This window comes from Psammomys obesus, unplaced genomic scaffold, assembly GCF_907164565.1.
Source record: "Psammomys obesus unplaced genomic scaffold, mPsaObe1.curated_primary_1811, whole genome shotgun sequence".
In the NCBI taxonomy this organism is placed as follows: Eukaryota; Metazoa; Chordata; class Mammalia; order Rodentia; family Muridae; genus Psammomys; species Psammomys obesus.
In genome coordinates, this window is record NW_026585644.1 from 9096002 (window position 1) to 9123866 (window position 27865).

The window sequence follows — 27865 nt, forward strand, 5'->3', positions numbered from 1 at the left end:
TCACATTTCTTTCATTTCATTTCAAAATAATATCTTTTCATTCTAAAGGGCAAATCGAGGAGGCTTCTATTATATCATTTATTTAGATATATCAAAACTTTGTCAGATTATTTTCAAGTTATTTTACTAATTTAAGTACCCATTAGTAGTACTTACCAAATTTATGCTTCCTGTAGGAGATCCATTAAAAGATTCTATAAAAGAAAAATACAGCTTAATATACAGCAAAACAACAAACAACAAACACAGGTCATATGAAAGCAGGGCAACAGAATAAAACTGTTTTCCACTTACAGATAATCTAATCTCTTAAACCTCCAACTACCAAGCCAATCAGGCATTTAAATAAAAAAAATATGCATACACCTGACAGGTGCAAACAAACAAGCTCACATTCAAGAACCAAGTACCACTTGTTTTTACACTTTTTTTTTCACATATCATATGATGTTGTTTAATGCAATGCAAGCATGAGGCAAGAACTCAAGAGGGACACTCATTAGGTAACTGCAGAATTATTTTCTGACTTCTGTCTCTAGAGTCTAATGGCATAGCAGTATCAGTGTTCAGTGTGAGATGCAAATACACTGGTTTTAAAATATCTAATAGTCCACTGTTTCCTCATAGATTTTGCATAGAACACTGAAGTCTAGATTCTGAATCCATTTGTATGTAATGCCACTTAATTAAGTAATAGAGATGAGAAAACGATTTTTTAAATAAATGTTTGGAAAGTAGCTCGGCCTGAAGATGGATGCTTGCAAAGAGAGAGACATAGTCAAAAACGTAAAAAAGAAAGCCATGTACAAAATGCCATCCGACATACTACTTTGTATGCTGACTTAGCCAAAAAATTGTTAAAGCCTTGGGGGAAAATGTAAATATTAGAATAAGAACAAAAAACTGTAAGTAAACATTAGCAACTAAGTCAAATAGAGATTATTGACTCTAATGACAAGCCAAACCCCTTGGGTTTTATTATATATTTAAACAAATCAAACTGTCAATGACGGTATCTCTGCTAAAAACCACAAAAAAAAAAAAAAAAAAAAGCTATGGCAAAACACTATCCATATATAGTTTAAGATTAATGTACCTTTTCTAAGCCTTAACAAATTTGTCAATTTGATTTTTAAATGAAATCTTCCAAAAGTCTGCATTACTTGTACAATTCTAAAGGGGACAGCTGGTACTGCCTTTCGTTCTGAATAACTTGTTCTACAAAGAACATTTCTTAGTTCCCCAAACTTCTGACAACACACACACACACACACACACACACACACACACGCCCCAAAAACCAAAACCAGAAAATATCATCTAGGACTATTCTTTGGTTTATAAGCAGATGATTCTTAAATGTAAATGAATATGTTGACTGTCCCCAGTATGTAATTGTTTCCTACCCATTCTGTGGTCTGGCAATCTTCTTAAACCTTGCTACTGAAGACAAGTTCCAAATATAAGTAATAGTATAGAGAGAAATAAACAATAAGAATTCAACTTGAGAATGTTAGACTTATGTTCCAGAATATAAAAAACAATAAAACTGACAGCCATTTAAAATGTTTCATATACTATTTCTCTAATTTTTAAATAAATGGCTTTCACAACTGAATATTTTTGTGTGTAAAATGTATAAAATTCTATCCTTTAAGACAGTAAAGTATTAGAAAGAAATGACTCATAATCCCAAAAAAAGCAGTATGACACATGAATGTGGGCAACTAGATGGCTTAGCAGATTACGGGTGATGGCTGCCATGGCTGAATTAGCAACCCAGAACCTAGACAGTGGAAGGAGAAAACTGACCTGCAAGTAGTACTCTGAAGTACACACACACACACACACACACACACACACTATAATCAGTGATTTAATGTGAAGTCATTCAATAACTGATACATGATAGCATTGCATATACTTTAGAACAAAGCCAATTCAAAAATTTTTAACCTATTTTATGTTTTAAACAAGTCTATGGTTCAGACTGACTGGCTAAAAGGTGAATTGAAACAATAAGCCAATATTCTACTGACATAGAATATATAGGACTATCAGCATCTTATATCACCATAGCACTTAGGTTACTTGTTCTTCATCCATTCTGGGTTACACAACAAATCCATTTCAAAATTGCTAAGAACATTTCCAAATAGATGAAATTAATATAAACACTTTACCGTAGTTATTTTTAGCAAGGTGAGTTGACAGTTGCTTTTTCAAGTTTCATAGAATATCTAACATTTTCCAGCAGCATAAAGAGATAAACTGTACAATTTTTCTATTCTTCTCCCTCAACAAAGTATTACATTTCAAAACATAAACTACTTCCTTAAGTACATAATCATAACTAAAGCTTCAGTACTACCTAACTGATTATTGTAGCTCTATTTCAAATGGTCTTGTCCAAAAAGGCTATAGACTGGAAAATGGTCATAATCAAAAGACTTTCTTACAGTAATTAGTTCTTCCAAATTTTCCAATTTCCTTTATCTTTATATTGCTTACATACTTAGACCATACTAGAAAGCTGTCCAAATCTTAGATAGCCAATTAGTCTTAACAAAATCTCTGAATTTAATCATAGTAAAATGACCCCTGGATTTAGGAATTGTTTTAAGGCCTCTTGCTCCATTGTAACACATTCCTTTCCACTTACATATCGTTATGTTTGGGCTCTAACTCATTACACATTTTAACACAAAGAATTCTGTCTAAAGCTGATGAGTGAGCTATAGTACGATGATGGACTCCGGACAGAAATGAGGCTTATGGCACATAAGGGATGTCACACAAGTGGTAAGTAAGCAGTAGGATGAAGGTAAAATCTAAATGTCCTGACTCTGACAGTGTATCACTAGAACATCTCACAGAAGTCCATTTCTTGGTATCATGATTTGAAAAAAAAAAAAAAAAATGACCTAGCAGCTTCTAGTAAAACATCACCCATAATCAGTGAGCATTAGAAAAAACACACTTAAAAGAAAAACAGCTGCGACATTGTCCAGTGTTCCCAGCTGGGGCATACTCTCAAAGGCACGGCTTCATTCCTCATTCTTCCCAATCATTCTACCTGTCACACAAGTGTCACTTCAGGATTACTTATAAGCAAAAGGAAAATCATCATAAAGTATTTTGGGTGACCTGTGTTAAAACATTCTCAGTCTGGCATTCACTTATACACTTTCAAGTTTACTACAATTTGTATTGGGGGTTTAAGAACGCCATCTTTCATCATGTTTAGAAGGTCATTCTTTTGGCAATCAGAATGCATGCTGATTCTACCTTACCTCCATCCCCATCATCAGACCCTCTGAAACTAGGATCTTTTAACATGTCAAGCTCAGCTAGCATCCGCACATACAGTGCATTCTGCCTGAAGGAAGGATAAAATCTTTCATCCCGTAGCATTAATTCATATACCTGTTGAAATAATGGAGGCATTGAAAATTAATATATATTAATGAATAATTTTGCTACATAAAATATCACAAAAGCTTCATTGATGTTTTTCTCCAGTGTATCATTATTCAAAGTGTCAACAATAAGATGGTGTAATAACTAAAGATATGATATTCTAGGTTCTCCGGTGATTGAAAGAGTCCTATCTTAATATAAGATTATGTGATATTCATTTTTGTGCTATAAGAAGTAGTGTTTGCTAAGAAACAAATACATACTTTGAAGGCTCATTATGAAAAGTTTTGAGGCATGCTTATAGATAGATAGATAATTACTGAATTCTAAGACTATTTACTACTTGGATCTTACTTCTGATTCAAACAGAGCAACCCAAAATAAAGATTTTTCTCATTGGTCATTCAAGGGAATAAAAAAGTCAACTACATTAATGGAATTAAGAGTTATTACTTTTCTAACATCATTTTAGTAACTATGCTACTTAAAAAAAAACCTGTATGCATACAGAAATATTCTTTCAAGAAACATAAAATATTAATACCTTTCTTTGAATGTCATCAAAGATTTCTGGAGTTGGATCTTCATGATTCAAAGTATCTGCTAATTTTGCTACTAAATAGTCATCAACAATAACTCTTGGAGATGCCTAACAGAGAGAAAATAATGATCTTTATAATTTCTAAGTATAAGTTAACTTTAAATAATAGGAGTTAATAACAGAATCATATCATTTAAAGTAAGCGGCAGAAGATAAAGCAAATGACACTACAGTATTTAAGAAAACTAAAATATAACTGCAGTATTTTGTTCATCTTGTAGATTGCAGGAAGGACACTGAAAAGATTGTTTTTTCTTTTCTTTTATAAGAGTTATTTACTTTAATTGTCTAAGTATTTCTTCTTCTTCTGTGTGCCATATGTATTCCTGGTGCCCACAGAGCTCAGAAGAGGATGTTGTATCGCTTCGAATTGGAGTGACAGGCAGTTGTGAGCTGCCCTCTGGGGGCTGTGGGAATACCCACTTAGTGCTCTTACCTGCTGAGCCATCTCTCCAACCCTGGCAGACGGATTTACTTCTTCATTTTTATTAAGGAAATTTCCTCTTACTAGGCCTTACTCCCCATTTGGAAAAGTGGAGCTAATTCAACATAACATTATTCTAAACCCCTATTAAAGATTAACAAAGATTTACTCATGATATATTGGTACAGAGTTGGGCACACAGGATACACTCTCCTCAGGAGTTAAGTCGGTTGAACAAACAGAAGTTAAGAATGTTAGTGTTCTATGACTCACTTTTTGACACCAGACAACCCTTCCAAATAGCTACCATTATACTAAATTTGTTTTAGTAAACTAACGTTGAAGCAAAGCTTTAATGGAATATGGGAACAAAATGAATCTGAAAGATGATTCTGTTACCAGTACTTTCATTTCAAAAATGTGACAGATGCAGAAATACAAAATCTAATCTTTCTTTGTGTATGGTATGAAGGCCTGTGTAAGCCAGACAAGTGCTGTGAGCTAAGCTCATCTGCAGCCCTCTGCTGTCTGCCTTCATGTTTATCTCTATCCTTCTCATTTCCATCTATCATGTCCCTCAATCAAAAGAACTAGCAGTGTTGACTTTGTCATTTAGTACTTCCACGAGTTGGACATACTAATTTGGTTTTATAAACACTGGATTCCTTTCTTGAATGAGAATAAAAATACACAGGAAGACTGTCCTTAGGATTAAACAAGGCAAGGTTGCGTAGCATCATACAGATTATTATGAATGATATGCCAAAGGTAGAAGACAGTGACTATAATAAACCCTTACCTTTTCAGACAAATACTGTTCATAAATTCCAACAGCAGCTGCTCTTAAAAGACCTTTGGTTTGGTTGGTCTGATGTTTTCCATCTCTCTGACGACTTGACAAAACCTCGAGCTGCTGCTGAGCTGTAACCCGGTATCCTTCCACTGTCATCCAAAAGAAGAGATGAGCTTGCCCTCCAGTTTGCTGCATGTAATCTACAAACAAAAGCCACACAGACAGTTACAGCCTTAGGGTCAAGTCAACTCATAACAAACAAGAAGGGCTACAGTTTCAACATCCACACCACTTTCAATTTCACACACCAGAAGAAGCCCAAGTCCTCAGCCCCACAGAAAGAACTGCAGGCGACTGAGGAAAGCTGAGATCAGAGAAATCATCTTCCCCAGAGAAGAGCACACAACCTGGTCATCTACTACCAAATGGTCAGCCCTGAAAACACACCTAAGTAACACTGTACAGGTTGAACAGGCTGTATTTGTGTACTAAGGAATAAATACGTGAGTGTGCATGTGTGTGTGTGTGTGTGTGTGTGTGTGTGTGTGTGTGTAACAACAGTAAAGGAAAAGGAGGCCACTGGATAAATCGCCAAGGTAGTATATGTGAGAGGGTTTAGGAGGAGGAAAAGAGGGAAATTAAAGAATTATATTAATCGCAAAACTAAAACAATTAAAAGCAAAATGTTTAATAAATCTTTAAAGTAAAAAATAACTGTAAATTGGTTGAGCTAAATAACAGTTATGTAGGAAACAGGAGAATGCTTTTTCTGTTTGTTTTGAGATAGAATCTCACTAGCATTCCAGGCTAGTCTGCAACTTATTATCTTTCTACCTAATCCTTCTGAATATAGGCACAAACCACTATAACCAACTTAAAGCTTTTTAGTATCATGTCCTGATGATGAAATTTCTAGTGAACATGCTACATGAGACTTTACATAAGAAACTACTTCATCAACATTCAATATCTGTTTTGAATAAAGATTAGTAATAACGTGAAACTGTCTAAATATATTAAAATTAAGATTAGCATTGCATGAAACCACATATACTTTGATCACACAAATAATGATTCAAGGATTTAGACTGAAAATGTCTACCACATAAAAGCAATTTTAATGTGATATTTACAAAATAATGTGTACATACTATAAAAATAGCATTAAAAACAAAGTTGCTCATTCACATATGAATATAAATTCTTTCACACATCATGTGTTCTCAATAAATATTATTATTTTTTGTTTGTTTAAGACAGGAACTCATGTAGCTCAGGCTGGTCATGGAACTGCTAGATAGCAGACAGCCTTGTTCTCCTGATCCTTCTGCTTCCATTTCTCAAGTACTGGGCCAATACAGTACTGCTGTGAATAAATTTTAAATCATACAAGAATCTTCTATGATCCATTTGTTAACATAGTTTGACAAATGCTTATTAGTTATGAAAATCATTTATTTATTTCCAAACAAATATCTACCTCTACAGTTTCTAAAGAAAAAAAAGAGCTTAAATTGTAATACCAAATAATAACCATGGAAAATTCACTAATACTTTAAATTATTAACTTTCAAGCCAGATAGCACAGTAAGAAGCCAACTCCATAAGGAAGTACTGGGAGGGTCTGATGGAGCCCTGAATGAACACTCTAAAAGTTGTGGTGAAGAGCTGGGAGCTTCCACCAGCTGCAATGTAAAAATGGAAGAGTCACTGAAAAAAGATATGGTGGGTCTCCAAGAAAAAAGCATAAGTATGAAACTCATGATTCATTAACTGCACTTATTGTTATACAGCTGTCAGAACTGAATGAAGTATCTCAAAAACCACTTACACTTCTATACACATGACAACCTGATTCACACTAACTAAACTACGGAAGCAACCCAAGATTCCTGTGAGGATAATGGACATGCAAAGGGTGCTGGGGGACAGGAGCGGTGACCACACATAGACATGCACACGTGTGTTTATGTATTATGTATGTGACAGCCTTAACAAGGAGGAAAATTAGCAGGGTGTGATGGTGTATGCCTGTAATCCGAGCACTCAGAGAGGGAGAGGAGGATCTCTGAGTTTGAGGCCAGTCTGGTATACAAAGTGAGTCCAGCACAGCCAAGGCTACACAGAGAATCTCTGTCTAGAAAAACCAAGAAGGAGAGAGAGAGAGAGAGAGAGAGAGAGAGAGAGAGAGAGAGAGGGAGAGAGAGGAAAAATCTAACATATGCTATGGAAGAAACCTGAGGCTATGCTAAGAATGTAAGCCAGTCACTTTAATAAATACAGAATTCTGCCTTAAAAGTATTTTTATTACTTAAATTTTACTACAAGTTTAAAATAAAAAAATTAATGTCTGTCTTAGTTAAACCAAGTTTCCCTTACCCATAAAGAACTGTAGTGCAACATTGTCAACAAGAATGTTGTCCAAGGGGACTGTACAAAGTTTCCCAAAGTTTGCTGCTAGCCTCATGGTATTTATTTCCTGCAAACATAGTGAGTATAAGTTAGCACTTCAACCATCAATCATTAGGAGAGGATGTTTACATAAATATAAGTAAAATGTAACATTCTATCAAAATGTGACAAGGACAAAGATTCCCCCTCTCCTGTGTACTGATTCCCAACAAAATACTCTGCTTTTAACAGAGTAAAACCTCTGTTACTGTTTAGAGAGTCCATATTTTTTCAGACTATGTAAACAGTGAGCTAATTACCAAATCAGTAACACAATAAGATAGCTATCTACAAAGAGAATTTATGTAGAGAAAAAGTTCAAAATTTAAAGAGCTTTTAGAGCCGGGCACTATTGGATGCATTGCACACATCACTTCATTGAAGCGTACATCCACCCTGTCAGTTATTATCAACATGACCTTATAAACCAGGAGAACAGACATCAGAAAGGCTGGCTACTGCCGTGACTAACAATGCACTGGGCGTGCCCACCACTGTGGATAGCACCACCACTAGGCTGGCTAATCTGCACTGTATAAGAACTCGCAAAATGCAAGCCAGCAAACAATGTTCTTTCAGGCTTTCCACTGCAGTTCTTGCCTTGACTTCTCTATATTATGGGTTGTGAGCTAAACATGTGGGACAAAATCCTCCCTTCTCTAAGTTGTTTTTGATCAGTTTTATTACAGCAACAGAAAGGCAAACAAGAACACCTGTGAAAGCAAGAGCTGACCATCAACACATTCCTTTCTATCCTCATCTCTTGTCACCTCCAACTGGACTTCAGATTTTGTTCACACCGACTTCTTAAAACCCTGTGTGCTAGCAGTGGACCAGTATTGTACCGTTACCTGTTAGGACCCTTTTCTCATCAGATGTTGACAGTGCACATGCACACGCCACACAAACTACCATCGATGTACTCACAGCCATCCCACCAATCAAATCTCCATTACTTCGAACAACCATCATTAGTATGTGTATGTTTTGTACTTATTTTTGTCCTGGATTATCAAGTGCTTCTGAAATAGTTATCAGTCTCCCCTTATCTTCATATAACAATGAAAGCTACATCCATAGTTTAGCAGAGATGTGTAGGTCCCATCACATTGCAAAAGGGAAACTTTAAAGCAGTGTTGTTTTCAATCTCCCTGAATGCTTTAGAAAGGACCTATCATACTCTTTCATATAAAACCATCACTCTGGGGCTAAGAATACGCTCGGTCATTTGTCAAAGTATTTGCTCTTGGAAGTTGGTCTGGTGCTATGAGTTTTAACGTTAATTACTGGCACCCCAAAATCTGGTTACACTCCAGATGGGCACATTCTCAGGCTCACCAAGTGATAATGTGTAACTCTGCTCCCTAATTATCCCTGACTGGCTAATAAAGTTGCTGACAGCCTGGCTGTGCAGAACAGGGGGAAGTGGAGGTTTAAGTTCCCGGGCTTGAGGTCAGAGGAGGATCATGAGGCTGGAGGAGGAGGGTAGGAAGGGAGAAGACAGAAAGAGGAGACAGGACGACGTACTGGCAAGTAACTTGGCTGTGTGTCTGAGAGACAGCTAAACAGCTTAGAGGCCTGATGTCTACACAGCTCTAAGGCTGCACACTTGTAAAATAAGTTAGTCTCTCTGTGTTAATTATTCTGGGAGTAGCAGGGTTAGAGAAAACTGTTCCTGTATTAATGATGTGCTACACTTGCTACACATGCGTGAGGACCTGAGTTCAGACCCCCAGGACTCACACAAAAAGCCAGATGCAGAGGTGCATACACAACCCAAACACTGGGGCTATCTCAGAGCGCAGCAGCCAAAATAAGATGGAAAGCAATCATGGCACACACCTCCAGTACACATACATAGGCACACACTCACACACACACACACACACACACACATACACACACACACACAGACACACACACACCTACCTTTTTTTTAAGTCCTGTTGTAAATAGCTTCATTAATAAATATCCTATTTTTGTCACAAATTAGGCATTTTAATCACAACTAGGCATTTACAACTAGGTATTTATAACTAGGCATTATTTTAAAAGCATTTTATACTTACTTTGCCTGACTGTAATCGCTGTATTCTTGAGTCACATACTTTCTTTACAAATAATAAACTATTTATTTGATTTTTGATAGTGTTAATATCTGAAAGAAAAAAACCAAACTCTTTATGAGCTTAAAATGGTTGTGGTATTTTCAACATATTTGTAATTCAACAAAATAATCAATACAGCAATTTTGCTTCAATAAAAACAATGAAAAATTCCTTCATGAAATTATTTATTTACTTTAAATCATACCTAGTATCTGTACGATAGGACAACTGCAGTAACACCCTCCTCAAACTAAGAGGAGAGTGTATAATTATGTACATAATGTACAATTATGCTTTTTCCTAACATGTTAATGCAGTAGGGAAGACTTCACGGGAGCACTAAAACTTCTCAGTTATGTACATTTTAAGTTTTATTATGGTTAGGATAACCCTCAAGAGAACAAGCTTCGCTGTGACTCACTCACCATCACCAGCTGTGTCTAAAGACCTCAGGTACTGCAGCTCTTCTGCTGCCTTATCTCTGACTGCTTCTAATTCACCAACATTGTCACTTAATTTAATAATGTTCATAAAGGCCTCATAGTTGCAATTTGAATCACGGATCTGAAAATAAAGTTGTAAAGAACAGGTAGGATGAGAACTGCTTACTAGGAGACAAATTCAATACTGAATGACAACAATGGAAAGGTACCACCCACTACAGTCCAATTGCTTCTGCCAAAAGGAAAAAGCAGTGTGCAAGCACTTATGTTAAAATAAACAAAACATGAATGAGCCACACGTACTGTATACAGAAAAGCACAGAATCTGCTCAGAATGGCTGACAACAGCAAGGAAACTGAAGTGCCTGGAGCCAAACCAAAGGACTGCAAGAGCAGAGGACGAGAGAAGCAGGACAGGGTAAAACTCTTTAGTATGGTAAGGGGTTGTGCTTCTGAAAGAGATGAAGTCACCAGGATTAATCATACTATTACTTGAAATAGAATATACTATGCTGCCAAATAAAAACCAAATATGGTACTCCAGGAGAAAAGAAAAGAACAAAGCACAGGTGAAACACGGCAGCAGATGGGGGGGAGTGGGGAGGAGGGATGAGGCAGAAAAGGCACTGTAAAGTTCTGTGTGTGATGGTCAGAGTTAAGATGTTTGTTACAAACAGTACCAAAAGAATTGGCTAACAATTCAGATGACAGTGAAAAATAAAGAACACTGAGAACTATTCTAAAACTTAGGGCTTGAAAAACAGTAATGGAGGAGTTCTCAAAGAACAAGATAGAGATGACACCAGAAGAGGGAGTTGAGGAGCTATTAAGCATCCTAATATAATCATTAAGTATGCTTTTCCATATGAAAGACAAGAACTCAGGAAAGACTAGGCAAAAATCACTGACAGAGAGGCAAAACTTAAGAGCATAAAACTGCACAGAAATCATAGAATGAATGTTGACTGAAGAAAAGAAGATATAGTAGATCAAGCATACTGAAACAGCAAAAGACTGAGAAAGGCCAAAACATAAAAAAAAGAAAGAAACAAACAAACAAAAAAAACCAACAGGCAATATAAAAACAGGAAAAATACAAGGATCACAGAACAGATTATGATACAAATGAGATGAGTGCTCATGAACTTCAGTTAGGGTAGACCCCATCAAAAGCACACTCAGTAACTCCTGGACAGGACTGGAGAACAGGCCTGGCTTAAGACATGATCAGGGCTCCGCTATCATGTGCTGAGAAACGGAGCACTTAGTATCTAAACCGTCACCACTACGTTAATGAGCACGTTTAATAAAACACTTTCAACAGAGCAAAGCAGCAGGACTGAGAAAAGGTAGCTCCTCATCCCTGATGCTTGTCGTTCAGCAGAGAGCCAACAACTGGAGCTGCAGAAATAGAGAACACAAAGCTAGGCACAATCACAATACTGACGCTAACCTTTCATTAGAAACAAGGAAAGCAAGAAGACAAACTTATTTTTCCAATCAAACAGCCTTAAAAGTACTAAAATAGAACTGCCAAACATGCTAGAGAAAATGGAAAAATCATAGAACCTTATTGCAAAACATATTTTCCAATAAGCAAAGACTCAGAGATTTTGATGCCTCTGATGCTATCAATCTTCAAAAGTATACAAATCCTACAAGAAACTGTTCAGAATAAAAGAAGAACAAATTGATATTTAGAATTATAAGAAAAATGAGGATCATTAAAAGTCATATATATGTGGTGGGTGCTCAAGGGCTTAATTTTTCCCTAGGTTTTTTTTTTTTTTTTAAGAAACTATGGTACATAAGCCTAAGTGTACTATTGAATAAGTTACTTATGTGAATAGATAGACAGAATATGTGACAAGAGTTAACAGGACAGGAGTTAAAATGGTCCTATAGGCAGGCTTATACTGAATAGGAGACAGGGAAAGCACTGTTCTATGCAAATGTGGATGAAGCGGCTCATTCTAAGTTTTACAACAACCACTAAAATACTAATAGTTACAAAACAGGAAGAAAATTTACCAGCTGAAAAGCCATTTGTGCTACTAAAATAAAATAATAAATATTAGATAGCTAACTATAGATAGATAGATAGATAGATAGATAGATAGATAGATAGATAGATAGATAGATAATTTTTTTTTTGAAAAGCAAGAAATGAAGCCAGAAGAGCAGCATATTAAAAACATATGCCCTACACCTTGGGGCCACCAAGTACAAGTCCTAGAAATTTCAGATAGGGAATTAGGGAATACATAACCTGTCTGAGCTTTGTTATAAATACTCATCTCTACATAACACATGCAGCAAAAGCCATTACTATAAAATAAACAGTAGCAACACTGTAATAGTAAGGAAGATTCTAGAAAATGTACAACTTTTATGTCATTTTTTTAATATACTGCTGATTAATCACTCTGATCTCCAAATAGTATTTTAACTACTAACAACCTGTTTAAAATACAAATCAAAATTTTAAAAGTACTTACCATCCATATGACGTATTGATTAATATAATCAGGATCACTGAGTTGATTTATTAATGGAAGAAGAATTCCTCGTGCAAGGATTTCCTAAAATTAAATTTAAAAATAGCTAAATTTAGCATCTTCTCAAATCTAACACAGTGGTTTCTTGAAAAAAACAATGAGAGCGGGGATACACATGAAATACAGAATCACAGCGGCCTTATAAGAACGGTGAGCTATCATCCCCACATCAAAATAGATGAGATAAAATTACCAATACCAACTAAAACACATCTCTATAACAACTACAGGGAAATTTAAGAAACAACAATAAAAGGATACTTCTAGAATATTAGTACTTATGTGAATTTTTAAAAAGCAAAATAATAGAATAAAGACATCTTTAAATGCAAGCATCTACATTAGACACATGTAAAAAGAAAAAAGCGAAGATACACATCAATTTCAGATTTGTTTCCTTCAAGCGATGAGAGGAACAAGTACTGGATAGTGTTGGCACTAGTGAAGTCTGGGTATCTGGGACTCAAATGTCTCCGCTATCTAAGTATTCTCACAATAAAAAATGTGGAAAACAATTTATAAAACCTACTCACATCCGCTAGAGAGAGTCCCATTCTTTGCAGGGTTTAGGCCCTCTTGTACTAACTCTGCCCTCCCTCTAAGAACTGATGAACCTATGAAGTGGGCCCTCATCCTTCCAGTTGAAAGCTTTTTCACTTCCAAGTTTAAAACACATCTGCACATGTATTTACAATACTGTCTCTTAGTATTCTTTGTTACTTTACATCTTACTTTTCTCTGATACAGTAGCGCTGCCTAGCAACCCTCTGTGCATAAGTGTGATTCCTCAACTGACCTAGTTCCTTATCTTGAAATATATTCACCACTCCTCCAAGCTATTTAAGTCCAACCTGGGCATTCACTTGCATGAATGGAAATGAAGGCATAAGAATTTAGAATTGATACTACTGACAGAGATATTTTTAGCAGGTATTAGCCATTCCTTAATGACGGTGATATCTAAAGTTATCGTAATTCATTTCTTGAGAAAAACTGGTAACGCTAACAATATTCACTTTATTAAGTAAAAGACCATTGATTCTCTTATCAGACCACTAAAGTAACAACATCACTTGTTTTCATCCATCCATCCATACATACATATACATACAAACACGGAGGGAGAGAAAGAGAGAAATCTGTCTTTTTTTTAAAAGAAACATTGTATCATCCTGCATGGGTAAACAGTGTCACTGACAACTACTGCCCCATAATGAATCAGTATTTTTAACACGCAGTAACATAGGCACCAGTAAGTTGTAGACTCTGAGATTCTTTACAGTTCTGCATTATGAGAAATGGATCATTTCAAAGTCAGCTTTAGCTTCTCACTTTTTATTTTCTTGTTTTACTTGTGAACAGAAGCCTTAAAGCTAGTGTATAGCTGAGATGAGCTTGAATCCCTAATCCTCCTGCCTCAGCCTCCTAACTCTTGGGAATATGGGCACGAGGCCCCACAGCAGGTTCTAATCTCTTTAAAAACATTAAATTTAAATAATTTTATTATTTATATAAATTAAATTAAAAAATAAAAAATATCTCTTCAAAGTTTAAAATGTACTTCATAAGAAAATAAAGAATCAATTCCCCAAATCAATTTTCCAGAGTTTCTTTCCAAAATGAGAAAACAACAGATTGGAAATAACTGTCAATTAATGTTTACTAATTAACATGATCAGTGAATCTGTCTTAAAAAAAGTACTTTGATCTTCTAATTCTCTTCATAAAATGTCTGGCTTGACAAGGGTCACAAGACTCTATTGTTTCCCTGCAGTCCAGGGGACTTATCTTTATCCTCAACCAAATTCTAGCTGGTTACTTGAACGCTCTTTCAACTTAAACCGCAACTTTTTTTCATCACTGAAGCACACATTTTAGCAATAATCCAACCACAAGTGCTGGAGTGCCTCACCCTCAATATCTAATCAAATTTCTCATCCTCACATCTTTCATATGCTTCTGTCATAGTTAGCCTCAGCTATCGACTTGATATAAACTTAAGACTCACTAAGTAAGGTCAACAAAAAACCTACCCAAATCAGACTGGCCTGTGGCCATGTCTGTAGGGCATTTCTTAATGCCACTTGATGTAGGAGGGCGCCGCGCCCAGGGGCAGTGACATCACTAAACAGTCAGCCTGCCTATCAAAGCACAGTGAGCTGGCATGCTGGTGAGAATGTGGGGTAAAGGAGGCGCTCATCCACCGCTGGTCGAGGGGTAAACTCGCACAGTCGCTATGTAAGTCAGGGTGGCAGTATCTCAAGAAACTGGGACTAGATCGCCCTCAAGATCCAACCATATCACTCTAGCATGTACACCGAAAGGATGCTACACAGTACTGCAGAGAAACTAGCTCATCATGTTCGCTGCTGTCTAGTCAAAAGAGTCAGAAACTGAAAACCGACTAGAGATGCACTAATAGAAGAATGGGTAATGAAAACATAATGTTCAACCCACTGATCACCACTCTATTTCATGATTATACATTTCCATTTCTTTTTCATATACTCAGACCTAGTTCTGGTTCTATAATGAAGCGTTATTTTCCTTACTTGAACCGTTACTGAATATAATTCCTATTTGGAACTTCACCACACAAAATGGGTTTTCTTTGAGACTGTATGTCATGAGGATAGAAATAAAAGTCACATCATACAGAACCTGCAGAGGTTCCCTCTCGCTTGATGCCTATATTATATTCACTGGGATATTTTTAAAAAAGGCTAAACTTCAAACATGATACAGAATCAAGAGTAAAACATTCCTTTTTGATGTTGGAGATTTTTTTCTTTCTTTTTTCTTTTTTTAAATGAATTTTTTGTTAATTACAATTTATTCATTTTGTATCCCAGCTGTAGCCCCTTCCTCATTCCCTCCCAATCCCACCCTCACTCCCTCTTCTCTTCCCATGCCCCTTCCCCAGGACACTGACAGGGGAGGTCATCCTCCCCTTCCATCTGACCCTACCCTATCAGGTCTCATCAGGACTGTCTGCATTGTCTTCTTCTGTAGCTTGGTAAGGCTGCCCCTCCTTCAGGGGGAGGTGATCAAAGAGCCAGCCACCGAGTTCTTGTCAGAGACAGCCCCTGTTCAAACCCCTTACTAGGGAGCCCATTTGGAGACTGAACTGCCATGGGCTACATCTGTGCAGGGGTTCTAGGTTATCTCCATGCATGGACCTTGATTAGAGTATCAGTCTCAGAAAAGGCCCCTGGACAGAGATTTCTTGGTTCTGTTGCTCTCTTTGTAGAGCAACTGTCCCCTCCAGGTCTTTCTATCTCCCCCTCCTTTCATAAGATTCCCTGCACTCTGCCCAAAGTTTGGCTAGAAGTCTCAGCTTCTGCTTTAATACCCTGCAGGGTAGAGTCTTTCAGAGGCCCTCTGTGGTCCTCTGAACAGGACCACAGACAGGAACAGGCTCCTGTCCTATTCCCTGTTTTGCCCCTCTTTGGATGTCCATCCTGTTTGCTTTTCTGAATGAGGATTGAGCATCTTACCCAGAGTCCTCCTTGATTAGCTTCTTTAGATGTACAGATTTTAGTATGTTTAACATATTATATGTCTAATATCCACTTATAAGTGAGTATACACCATGTGTGTCTTTCTGCTTCTGGGATACCTCACTCAGGATGATCTCTTCCAGTTTCCACCATTTACCTGAAAATTTCATGATTTCCTTGATTTTTATCACTGAGTAGTATTCCACTGTTTGGATGTATCACAATTTCTACATCCATTCCTCAACTGAGGGGCATCTGGGCTGTTTCCAGCTTCTGGTTATTACAAATAAAGCTGCTACAAACATGTTTGAGCAGATGTCCTTGTTGTATACTTGAGCATCTCTTGAGCATCTTTTGGAGATATGCCTAGGAGAGGTATAGCTCGATCTTGAGGAAGCGCTATTCCTAATTGTCTGGGAAAGTGGCAGATTGATTTCCAAAGTGGTTGTATAAGTTTACATTCCCACCAGCAGTGGAGGAGGGTTCCCCTTTCTCCACATCCTCTAACATGTGTTGTCACTTGAGTTTTTGATCTTAGCTTTTCTGATGGGTTTAAGGTGAAATCTCAGGGTCCTTTTGATTTTGCATCTCCCTGATGACTAAAGATGATGAGCATTTCTTAAGTGTTTCTCTGCTATTTGATATTCCTCTATTGAGAATTCTGTTTATCTCTGTATCCCATTTTTAAATTGGCTTACTTGATTTGTTGCTTGAGTTCTTCATATATTCTGGATATTAGCCTTCTGTCAGATACAGGGTTGGTGAAGATCCTTTCTCTCTGTGGGCTATTGTGTTGTTTTGATGACAGTGTCCTTTGCTTTATAGAAGCTTTTCAGTTTCATGAGGCTACCCACTCTCTCCATATCTCTTTAACATAGTATTGGAAGTCCTAGCTAGAGCAATAAAACAACTAAGGGAGATCAAAGGGATACAAATTGAAAGAAGTCAACCACAGTACTGAAAGTCCTAGCTAGTGCACTAAGACAACTAAGGGAGATCAAGGGGATACAAAATGGAAAGAAGTCAAAGTATCACTATTCACAGGAGATATGAGAGTATACATGAACGACCCCAAAAATTCAAACAGAGAACTCCTTCAGCTGATAAACATCTTCAGCAAAGTGGCTGGATACAAAATTAACTTACAAAAATCAGTAGCCCTCGTGTATACAAAAGATAAAAGGGCCAAGAAAGAAATTATGGAAACTACACCCTTCACAATAGCCACAAATAACATAAAGGGGAGAGGTGGCTCTAACCAAACAAGGGAAAGACCTGTTTGAAAAAGAACTTCAAGTCTCTGAAGAAAGAAATTGAAGAAGATATCAGAAGATGGGAAGATCTCCCATGCTCATGGATAGGTAGGATTAACATAGTAAAAATGGCCATCCTGCCAAAAGCAATCTATGGATTTAATGCAATTCCCATCAAAATACTAACACAATTCTTGACAGACCTTGAAGGAAAAATTCTCAATTTCATATGGAAAAAAAAAAAACAGAATTGCTAAAACAATCCTGTACAACAAGAAATTGTCTGGATATATCTCCATCCCTGAACTCAAGCTGTACTATAGAGCAACAGTAATAAAAACTGAATGGGATTGGCATCGAACCAGAATGGTGGATCAATGAAATTGAAAAGAAGACCCAGAAATAACCCTAAATACCTAGGGATATTTGATATTTGACGAAGAAGCCAAAACCATATAATGGAAAAAAAGACAGCATCTTCAACAAATGGCGCTGGTCTAACTGGATGGAGAAAAATGCAAATAGATCCATATTTATCACCCTGCACAAAACTAAAGTCCAAGTAGATCAAAGACCTCAACATAAAACCAGAAACACTAAATCTGTTAGAAGAGAAAGTGGGGAAGCGCCTTGACCTCATTGGCACAGGAGACAACTTCCTGAACAGAACACCAATAGCACAGGCTCTAAGATCAACAATCAATAAATGGGACCTCACGAAACTGAAAAGCTTCTGTAAGATGAAGGTTTTTTTATTTTTTTCCTTCTTATGTGATCATATACCTATCAGTCTGCCGCATGATGAATCATGAATGTGGGTACTCTCAGAATCTTAAAGAGAACACTGATTGCCCTGGAATGTGGTTACAGGAAGTTAAGAGCAACCTGATAGGGGGCTAGGAGCTGAACTCTGGTCTTCTATAAGAGCAGCAAGTGTTCTTAACCAGGAAACCAGCTATTCAGCCCTAGCACTTTCGTTTTGGACACTAAAGGCTCTGCCCTGCAGACTATCAAAGCAGACGCTGAGACTCATGGCCAACTGTTGGGCAGAGTGCATGGAATCTTATGTAAGAAGTGGGAAACAGTAAGATCTGGAGAGGACAGGAACTCCACAAGGAGAGCACCAGAATCAGAAAATTTGACACAGGGGTCTTCCCTGAGACTCATACTCCAACCAAATACCATGCATGGAGGTAACCTAGTACCCCTGAACAGATGTAGTCCATGGCAATTTAGTGTCCAAGTGGGTTCCATAGTAACAGGAAGAGGGACTGCCTCTGATATAATCTGATTGGTCTGCTGTTTGATCACCTCCCCCTGAGGGGGGGGGCGGAGCAGCCTTACCAGGCCACAGAAGATGACAATGCAGCCACTTCTGATGAGATCTGATAGACTAAGATCAAAAGGAAGGAGAGGAGGACCTCCCCTATTAGTAGAATTGGGGAGGGTTATGCATGAAGAAGGGGGAGGGAGGGGAGGGGGGATACAAAGTGAATAAAGCGTAATTAATAAAAAATTTTTTAAAAAAGTTTATCAAGTAGCTATTTCATGTGAGGAGCTGATAAGAATAACATGGACTTTAGAAGCAAAGTTTGACCTAAAGACACAAAGGTAAAGCTCATGAGCATTTGGACAGGATTTAAAAAGCCAGAGAGTTGGCAAGAACAGGCCTTAGGACTAAAGAACTTAAATACTTAAAAATTAGGCAGAAGAGTTGAAAAATAATGTAGATCTGAGTCTACATTACAGTAACAAGCATACTGAGAGTTATTATCACCTTTTGTAATTAGTTCAATCACTGGGTTTTACATAAATAATTACTCTATCACATTCTCCCATCAAAACGTAACACTCATTTCTTATAACTGTCATGAACATACCTGTAAAATCAAGTTATACAGATGCTGAAATTGTGTGATACTGACTAAACAACAGCACAGCGGCATAAAAGCATGGTTACCGAATTGTTGAGTACTTCAGAGGAAAGACTAAGATGATTATGAGTTTATGCTTTAGGCCAATGTACTTTCATTTAACCCGTTTTACCAGGATATGTTCTTTTCTTAGCATTTGTAACCAGCAGTCAAAGCCAAAATTTGCATTTACACAAAGTTTTACACAAAAAATTTAAAACAGAGGATACAATTCAAGGTCACTATTCTCATCTTAGTCTTGTTCCAAACTAGGAAAAGCCAATTTCACTTTAAAGTTTCTTCCTAGAAATGTTACAACTATGTAACTTAATTTATATAAAACCAAATTGTAAAAGCAAAGACATTTTACAAAGTCTATCTCTCTTAGCCAAATGGTCCTCACAGAATGTCTTAAATCTCATAAGCTACCCAATGCTATTTGGTTGTTCACCACAAACAAATGATGGTAAGGTCTCATTGCTGAGGACAGCATTTAGTCATGTCATCAGACAAGGAAGAGTTAAGCCTGTGCCCGACTAGAAGCTTCACCCCGAATGGCTAATGTTCATGGTACCGGAAGGTTTTCTGTGTACTGCCGGAGGAGGAAAGCAATAATCAGTAAGTATCGCCTAGCTACAAACCCTGAGACCTAAGCAGTGAGCTCCCTGTGAGATGCACTGGTACAATAATGGCATAACTGCTACAGGTATCACCATCCACTTTATGACTATACTTAAGACTCACTCCATGACACTGGAACCCATACCTGACACTGGTAAAATGGCCAAGAACCTGAAAACAGATAGGGTCATAGGTTTGAAAGAAAACCTACGCTGTTCTTCAGCTAAAGGAACATAGCAATAAAGTAACTCCCAATGACACAGTGCTAGATCTGTGCCTTACAGAACACAAACTAGAGAGGATTCTCATAGCAGTAAAATGGAATTAACACAGAGACCAACAACTGTATCGGATGCAGAGAGTGTCTTTGGGGTACTCAGTCCTAAAAGTGATATTGTCACCAAACCCCTCCTCTCAGGGCTCAGGGAAAAATATGCAAATGAGAAAGCAACAGGATTTTAGGAACCAGAGCTTGGATGACTTCAAGGAAACATAATCATAATCTTCCAGCCACAGCAGGACTCACATATGAACTCAAAAACTGTGGCAGCAGACATAAAACCTGCACAGGTTCAAGAAAGACAGGACAAAGAGAAGGAAGTAGACACAGAGCCCCACCTCTAACCAACAAGTTATATATAATAGATGCCACGGACAAAGAGAAAACCCGTTTTCTCCCATTGATTCTCACTTAGTATACCAATCCCTTCAGCGAAGGCCCCATATCCAGTAGTAGTTACCAACACAAAATGAACCCATGCTATTTTACGGACTTTTGTTTTGTCTTACTGGACTTGTGCTAGTTTTCTGTGATTTTTCCTTTCTGTGAGATTTTTCTGTGTTTCTTGTTTTTGTTTTGTTTTTGAGAGAGACGCAAAAAGGAACATGAAGTAGGGTGGGTAGAAAGGTGGAGAGGGTCTCAGAGAGGAAACAATCAAAATATATATTGTACGGATTTTTTAAGTTTAAAAAAAAGCCTAAATATTATAATCAAAGATTAAAGCATCTAATTCTAAGGCAATTCTCAAAAGTATTGGCCAATGACCTCTGAGGAATTCAGAAAAGGTCCACAAGGTCATTTCTCTCATTCAATTACTAACCAAGCCCAACCATGCTTAGTTCATGAGATCGGATCAGATCAATATGTTCAGGGTAATATGGCCATAGATCCAAAGGTTTCCTCAAAGAATGAACTTGGTCAAAACTATTTTCACAATGATATTTACCTTTTCATACTTAGTCTCTAACAAGCCTATACTAAAATTTTAAAGGTGGCATATCGCTGCTCTATTAGCTAATGGAATAAATACTTACACACTCTTATGTTTTAATTTTTTTTTGTTTTTATGATATGTACATATTATAGACAAAGAATCACATCTTTAGAAAGCTCCTTAATGCTTCAATAATTATGATGTTTAACTGAGTCTTGAGGCCAAAGATTTTGAGAACTACTGCTCCAAGTTCCTTTACATCATTATTTGGTATGAATTTACGCTTACCCTGACAAAGTATCGCATGATCTTGTTCTGGAAATCTCCAGGAGGTAGCAATAAATATAATAAAACCTCACACAAATCCCTTAGGAATCCTAAAAACAGAAAAAGTAGCCACAACAATATTAGAAAATCTAGAGTCTCTACCTACTCTTAATATAAAGAACATTTTTAAGATGGCTTGTATTCATAAGAGCTTCCTACTTTGCTACTAACATAACAGTGTTCAGTAAGCCGCCTTCACTGTTCTCCAAATACTTACTACTCATTAATCAAACTCAAATCAGTTTGAACCAGACTTATTAATCATAAGAAATTTTATTTTTTGTCTAAGACAGTTTTAAATGCACAATGTACTTTTTACTTTTATTATGCATTAATTACCCTTGCATACTGAGAGGTTACTTGTGCACATAAAGATGACTGTAAGAACTATTTCAGGACAACACTTCCACAGTTTCAGCATGTAAGAACAATGTAGGCACATGCTCTGCTTTTCTACTGATGGAAGGAAGCTCAACTCAGATGCAAAAACTTTACACCATTTTATGTGCTTGTTCTTTAACTATTATTTTATACAATGTTAATGAACTGGCAGTGAAAACCAAACTTAATAAAAAGCATAAACTGGAAAAAAGGAAAAAGGGAAAGAATAAAATAATATCAAAGGCAAGAAAACAGTTTGGCACCTTCTCAAACTGAAGAAAATCTCTTCCAGAACTACCAGTTCCCTGTCATTGTTGTTCCCATATGGATATTTCTTGGAAAACAATTCAACAGCTAATCCCATTGGTAAAACACATTCAAAATAGTAAAGGCCAAATTGTGAAACTAAACCAAAATTTAAAAAACCTCCAACTAAAATTTTCTAACTTCTCATCAAGAGAAATTTTATTTAAACATGAAGAAACACTTATTCCAGTAACTAGTCAAACAGATAAAATAGCACATAATAATCTAAATAATTTTATTTGAAATTAATTAGAAAAGGGTTTGGGATAACAGGTGTACTCTCTTGGTAGAAAGAATAAATTGAAAAACAGAATTACTTTAGTTTTTAAATTTTAAATGTTCAGTTATTTAAAGTTACCCTTTAGGATGAGGAAAGAATGCAGAAGCTACCTTTAAGAACTACAATAAAATATCATTTTCTATGTGAGCTACCCTGTGCAAGAGAAATGCCCCTGTGGATCTGCTCTGCTAGCTTGTCTCTATCCAGTGACTGTTCTCAAAAGAGTTATATTAAAAATAAAACCTTCTTCATCTTTGGGAGAAGTGCACACTAGATCCCGGCAAACGTCCTTCTCCATTTCAACTTCAACTTCAAAAAAGGTTTCTACCAGATCCTCTGCTGTACCTAGAACAACAAGGAATAACTGAGAATTCACAGAAATAAAAGATTTTAAAGCCTAACTGGCAAATGAAGTAAGTCCATACCTTTCACTTGATCATCTTTCTCTGTTCCTCTCTGTTGGGCCTTTCTGAATACTCGCAGGTGAGTGCCAAAATCATCTACAATGCGTGTGGTAAAATAAGGCTGCCAGTCTATTTCTTTTGACCTTACAGAAAAAATATTAAATCATTACATGAATGCTTCACAGAAATTAAGTTTACTTTAGTCAAGGTGAGAGTCAGATCCCCTGGAGCTGAAGTTACAGCCGTTGCAAGCTGTGAGTCATGGGTGTCTAGAAGCAAAAGCCGTTCTCTGCAAGAGCCACAGTTGCTCAGAACCCCAGGGCAGCCCTGCAGCCCTTAATTATTTTTATATCTTAGATTTTATCACATAAGACTCAAGTATATCAGCTCTTATTTTACTTAGTCTTCTGATAGTACATTTCAATTAATGTCCAAAGGCATAAAAATCCAATTTAAATTCTAAAAATTGGTAAATATAGTAAAATCTAAGATAAGTTAAATCTGAAATAAGCCTGCCCATAGGTACATCATATAATTTCTTAGCCCAGATATAAAAACATTGGAGGGATTCAGAATGTTTCTATTTCTTAAGAGTGTTTCAGGCACTTCTTGATTTCTTCTGAATCCATTTTAAATTTTCCACTCTTTTTTTAGTTACACAACCTATCTTCTGAAACCAAATGTCCATGGTAATTTATTTCTTTTTGTATACACTAGCACTGGAAACTACAACCGCTCAACAATGAGACATACAGAAGTGCTTGTCTAAAAGATGATGGTAAGCATAACATGTATAAAACCCTTTAGAATACAAAATGTTGAATATTGGTCCTATGAAATTACCTAGTACTAGATCTCAATAGCAACAAGCCTCAAGAAGCATTTCAGTAACCAGTCAAAACAAATAGAAACAGTTCACAACTCTGCAAAAAACTTCAGGATCGTACTTAGGACCAACAGAAGTAAAATATGCTCATGAAGATGCTTGTCAGTGAGAGAAGCAGCGCAGTAAGAGCAGGACACAACACGAATTCATTAAGACCACTGACGACAATGAGGATGTTTACTTGATGGCTCGCGCCGCAGACTTTTCAATTAGAGGCTTTGCACTCTAGCAAATGAACCAGTCTTAACAAACAAACAAGACACTGACGGAAGAATAGGACAGGTGAGTCAGGCAGACAAGATGCTCACTCTCTTTACTGTGGACACCAAGCCACAGCCAAGGACTCTGACCACGTTATCAGTGGACAGCACACAAGTGAATCTGCATACAACCCACACCTGAGCAGGGCTTCTAAGAGGAAACACAGAAGACTAATGACGACACTGAAACAGTACGGATTATTTCACAAAAAAAACTCATCTGTTAATTGTAAAGGCACAGCTACAGTTTGACATATATGAAAAGGCAGAAGAAACAAAACTTAACAGTGTCCCACACTTTAGGAGCTGAGAAAGAATCACCAATCTCAAATATAAGCACATGGTTAAGCACACAAACAAACCTGGCAGCAATATTTTGACTCCACATAAACTCTAAAATAAAAATGTAAACCCACAGTCACCAGAGTCCTCCCCCTATGCCCTTACTTAATAAAATAAATCAAACTCAGTAGTCAGTCATGCTGACACACATGTGCCCAAAGCAAGTGGAAGCTGAGAAATCTGAAGTCAGAGGCCAGACTGGGACTGCACACTGAGCTGCAGACCAGCCTGGGCTACACAGTGATAGCCTGGCCTTAAAAACCTCTTAAAACCCAGCCCATGTAAGCACTTTCAGTTTTACAAAATACAGTGTACTTACCACAGGCATTAGCTAAATTACTTCATAAAAGGTTACTTCTAACAAGTTTGGAAGAAAAAAATAATGTATAATCTTTCATATCTGTTTTCCTTTATAGAACAAGGTCATTTATTGCTAAATTTTTCAAATGACATAAAATTTGCCAAAATCAGAAGGCATTTCCAACCCATATCAATTCATTAGAACATCTGACATTAAAAATTAATAAAACTATCAAAGAATACAAGTATTTAACACATACAATCCAACATTTTAATCTATATTTCTATTTCACAAAATAGAAAAATGATGAGGGCGAAAAAAACAGTACACTATCTCTATTTTTACGTTCTTAAAATTATATGCAAATCTAACAGAATCTGGACTCCAAAGACTTTCCTAGATTAAGAAGAACAACCATATTATTGCTTTCCATTTACAAACAGAATACACTAAAAATGTTTAATATCTGTCTCAAAAAAGCAGAAAACAGTTTAACAATGAAGTACTTTATAAAATGAGATATGAATATGAGTAAAAACCAGCCAGCTACACAGCTTCCTATGAGAACTCTTAATACCAATCACTGTCAGGCTACAGACAATGCCAGCTCCTTTCACTCAGTTAGTCTACAGCACTCCCTGCCTGCTGCCCTACTGCAGGAAAACCATGTGGGTTACTACACGGAGTCTGACAACTAATACTGTCATGTTGTCATTGCTTATAAGGTAACACTCCTTAAACTTAAAAGAGCATACCTTCCATCATCCAAAAATAAGAATAATGTCCCCTAACCTAAAGAAACAAGTACATAAGGCCCCAGCAGCTCAGGTGCTTTGACAAAATGGCTGCAACAATAAGAAATGCATCTAGCTTTGAAACAAGGTGACGGGACTTTTACTTCAACACAAGACCAAAGCCAAAATGTGCTACTTTCTTCAAGCGTAACTCTGTGTGTCCTCATTTCTAGTACAGTGGTCTTACCCGCAAAACTATCCTGTCTCCAGGTCTCCACACCTACGCTCTCATAGCAACTCTCCACTCTGTTTCCCACACATGTCAATGTTGACTTCTTAAATACAGACATACAAATAATAATTCAAAATGAAAGCTTTCCAACACACGCCCCTTATTCCTAAGGTCACACATGAATATATTCTCTCCAGTCTTGCACACTTAAACCCTTGCTTATTTCTTCTTGCTGATTTCAGTTTCCTTCCTGTCAGTTCTGCACACTGGAAGGCTTTCACTGCGATTCTCATGCTTAAATAGACTGACTCTTCAAATAGTCTAGGTGCCACTGTATAAACAAGTCCCTCCATGTTTCCATTTGCTCTCCCAGTTTCAACTCCACCACAGAGCTATGTCAAATGGCAATCCCATATGGTATACTTCACTACCCTTACCCACTCCACTGCTCTCAGATTAGACCATGTTCTCCAGTCCATGTTCTGCTAACACTACACTGGACATTTTTCTCTTCCTCCCCCCCCGCTCTCCCCCCTTTCTATCATTTTGTTTTTCAAGACAGGGTTTCACTGTGCAGCCTTGGCTGTGCTGGGACTCACTCTATAGACCGGGCTGGCCTCAAACTTATATAGATCCACCTGCCTCTGCCTCCCAAGTGCTGGGATTGAAATCACACACCATCATTCTTATTGTACAACCTATAGTGGAATGTTTTCATTGCTAAAAGAAAAACAACTCTTAGGAAAGCAGACTTTCTTTTAATGTCTGTCTGCTTTATTTACAGTTGTACCCGCAGTGCCTAAGTAATACACTCAGCATTGGTCCTCAACACTGTTAACAGGTGCCCAAAGAATGGCCATATGGAATACATAAGCACTTGAAACAGCCCTTATACTGAGAAGCTCTTTTTGCTCCCAAGCTACATGCCTTTAACGGGCAAAGAATGTCACTAATCTATGGGCTGAGATTGCAAGGATCAATCACTTTGCTTGTTCTATCAACTCTAACAAATATGTAACTCATTACTAGTAACACAAAACAACACCAAAACTAATTACTTCTAGAAAAGTATTAGCCTGGCACAGATACCCTTTATTAAAAACTCATAAAATCATTAGCTCTGAAACATTCCAGAACCTGTCCTCTCTAAGGACACTTACAGCTATGTACATTTACCAACCAAACAATAGCCCTGCTCACCAAAATGTCTATTTAATGCACGGTAACATCACATACAGGACTCAATTCTACACTGGGTTGCAAACTATGTGGACCACAAGGTTCTGGTTTCCCAAAGGCCTTGGATCTCCACATGTAATGAGCACGGTCCTTAGGTGAGCACATACAAAGCACCAGGACCCATTTCATGATTGGTATGAAGAGCAAGTGTGGAAAGCTTTTTTTTTTTTTTTTTTACCAATTTTTTTTTCTTTATTAATTACACTTTATTCACTTTGTATCCCCCCCCACCCCGTGGTTCCCTTCCTCCTCCCGTCCCAATCCCTCCCTTCCTCCACCCTCTGCATGCATGCCCCTCCCCAAGTCCACTGATAAGGGAGGACTTCTTTTCCTTCCTTCTGATCCTAGTCAATTAGGTCTCATCAAGAGTGGCTGCAGTCTCTTCTTCTGTGGCCTGGTAATGCTGCTTCCCCCTCAGGGAGAGCTAATTAAAGAGCAGGCCAATCAGTTCATGTCAGAGACAGTCCCTGTTCCTATTACAATGGAACCCACTTGGGTACTGAACTGCTATGGGCTACATCTGTGCAGGGGTCTTAGGTTATCTCCATGCATAGTCCTTGGTTGGAATAGCAGTCTCAGGAAAGACCCCTGTGCTCAGATTTTTTGGTTCTGTTGCTCTCCTTGTGGAGTTCCTGTCATCTCCAGATCTTACTGTTTCCCACTTCTTTCCTAAGATTCCCTGCACTCGGGCCAAAGGTTGCCCATAAGTCTCAGCATCTACATCGATAGTCTGCAGGGCAGAGATTTTCAGAGGTCCTCTGTGTCAGGCTCCTGACTTGTTCCCTCTTTTCTCCTTCTCCTGATGTCCAGCCTCTTTGCCTTTCTGGATAGGAATTGAGAATTTTAGCAAGAGTCCTCCCTCTTGATTAGTTTC

At 37.4% G+C, this 27865-nt stretch overlaps 1 protein-coding gene across 4 annotated transcripts in view; it reads right to left on the reverse strand.

Annotated features, from left to right (window-relative positions):
* The window catches only part of Snx13 (sorting nexin 13), a 104790-nt gene that overhangs the window by 34221 nt on the left and 42704 nt on the right, over positions 1-27865 (reverse strand). For all 4 annotated transcript variants that reach the window (XM_055624366.1, XM_055624353.1, XM_055624358.1 and 1 more), the window contains exons 6-16: positions 23019-23140; positions 22837-22938; positions 21588-21676; positions 12739-12822; positions 10223-10361; positions 9759-9847; positions 7618-7717; positions 5245-5438; positions 3965-4069; positions 3294-3426; positions 157-194 (exon numbers count right to left, since the gene is read on the reverse strand). In XM_055624366.1, the coding sequence (XP_055480341.1) occupies positions 157-194; positions 3294-3426; positions 3965-4069; positions 5245-5438; positions 7618-7717; positions 9759-9847; positions 10223-10361; positions 12739-12822; positions 21588-21676; positions 22837-22938; positions 23019-23140 (1195 nt within the window). The remainder of the gene's footprint in view (positions 1-156; positions 195-3293; positions 3427-3964; positions 4070-5244; positions 5439-7617; positions 7718-9758; positions 9848-10222; positions 10362-12738; positions 12823-21587; positions 21677-22836; positions 22939-23018; positions 23141-27865) is intronic.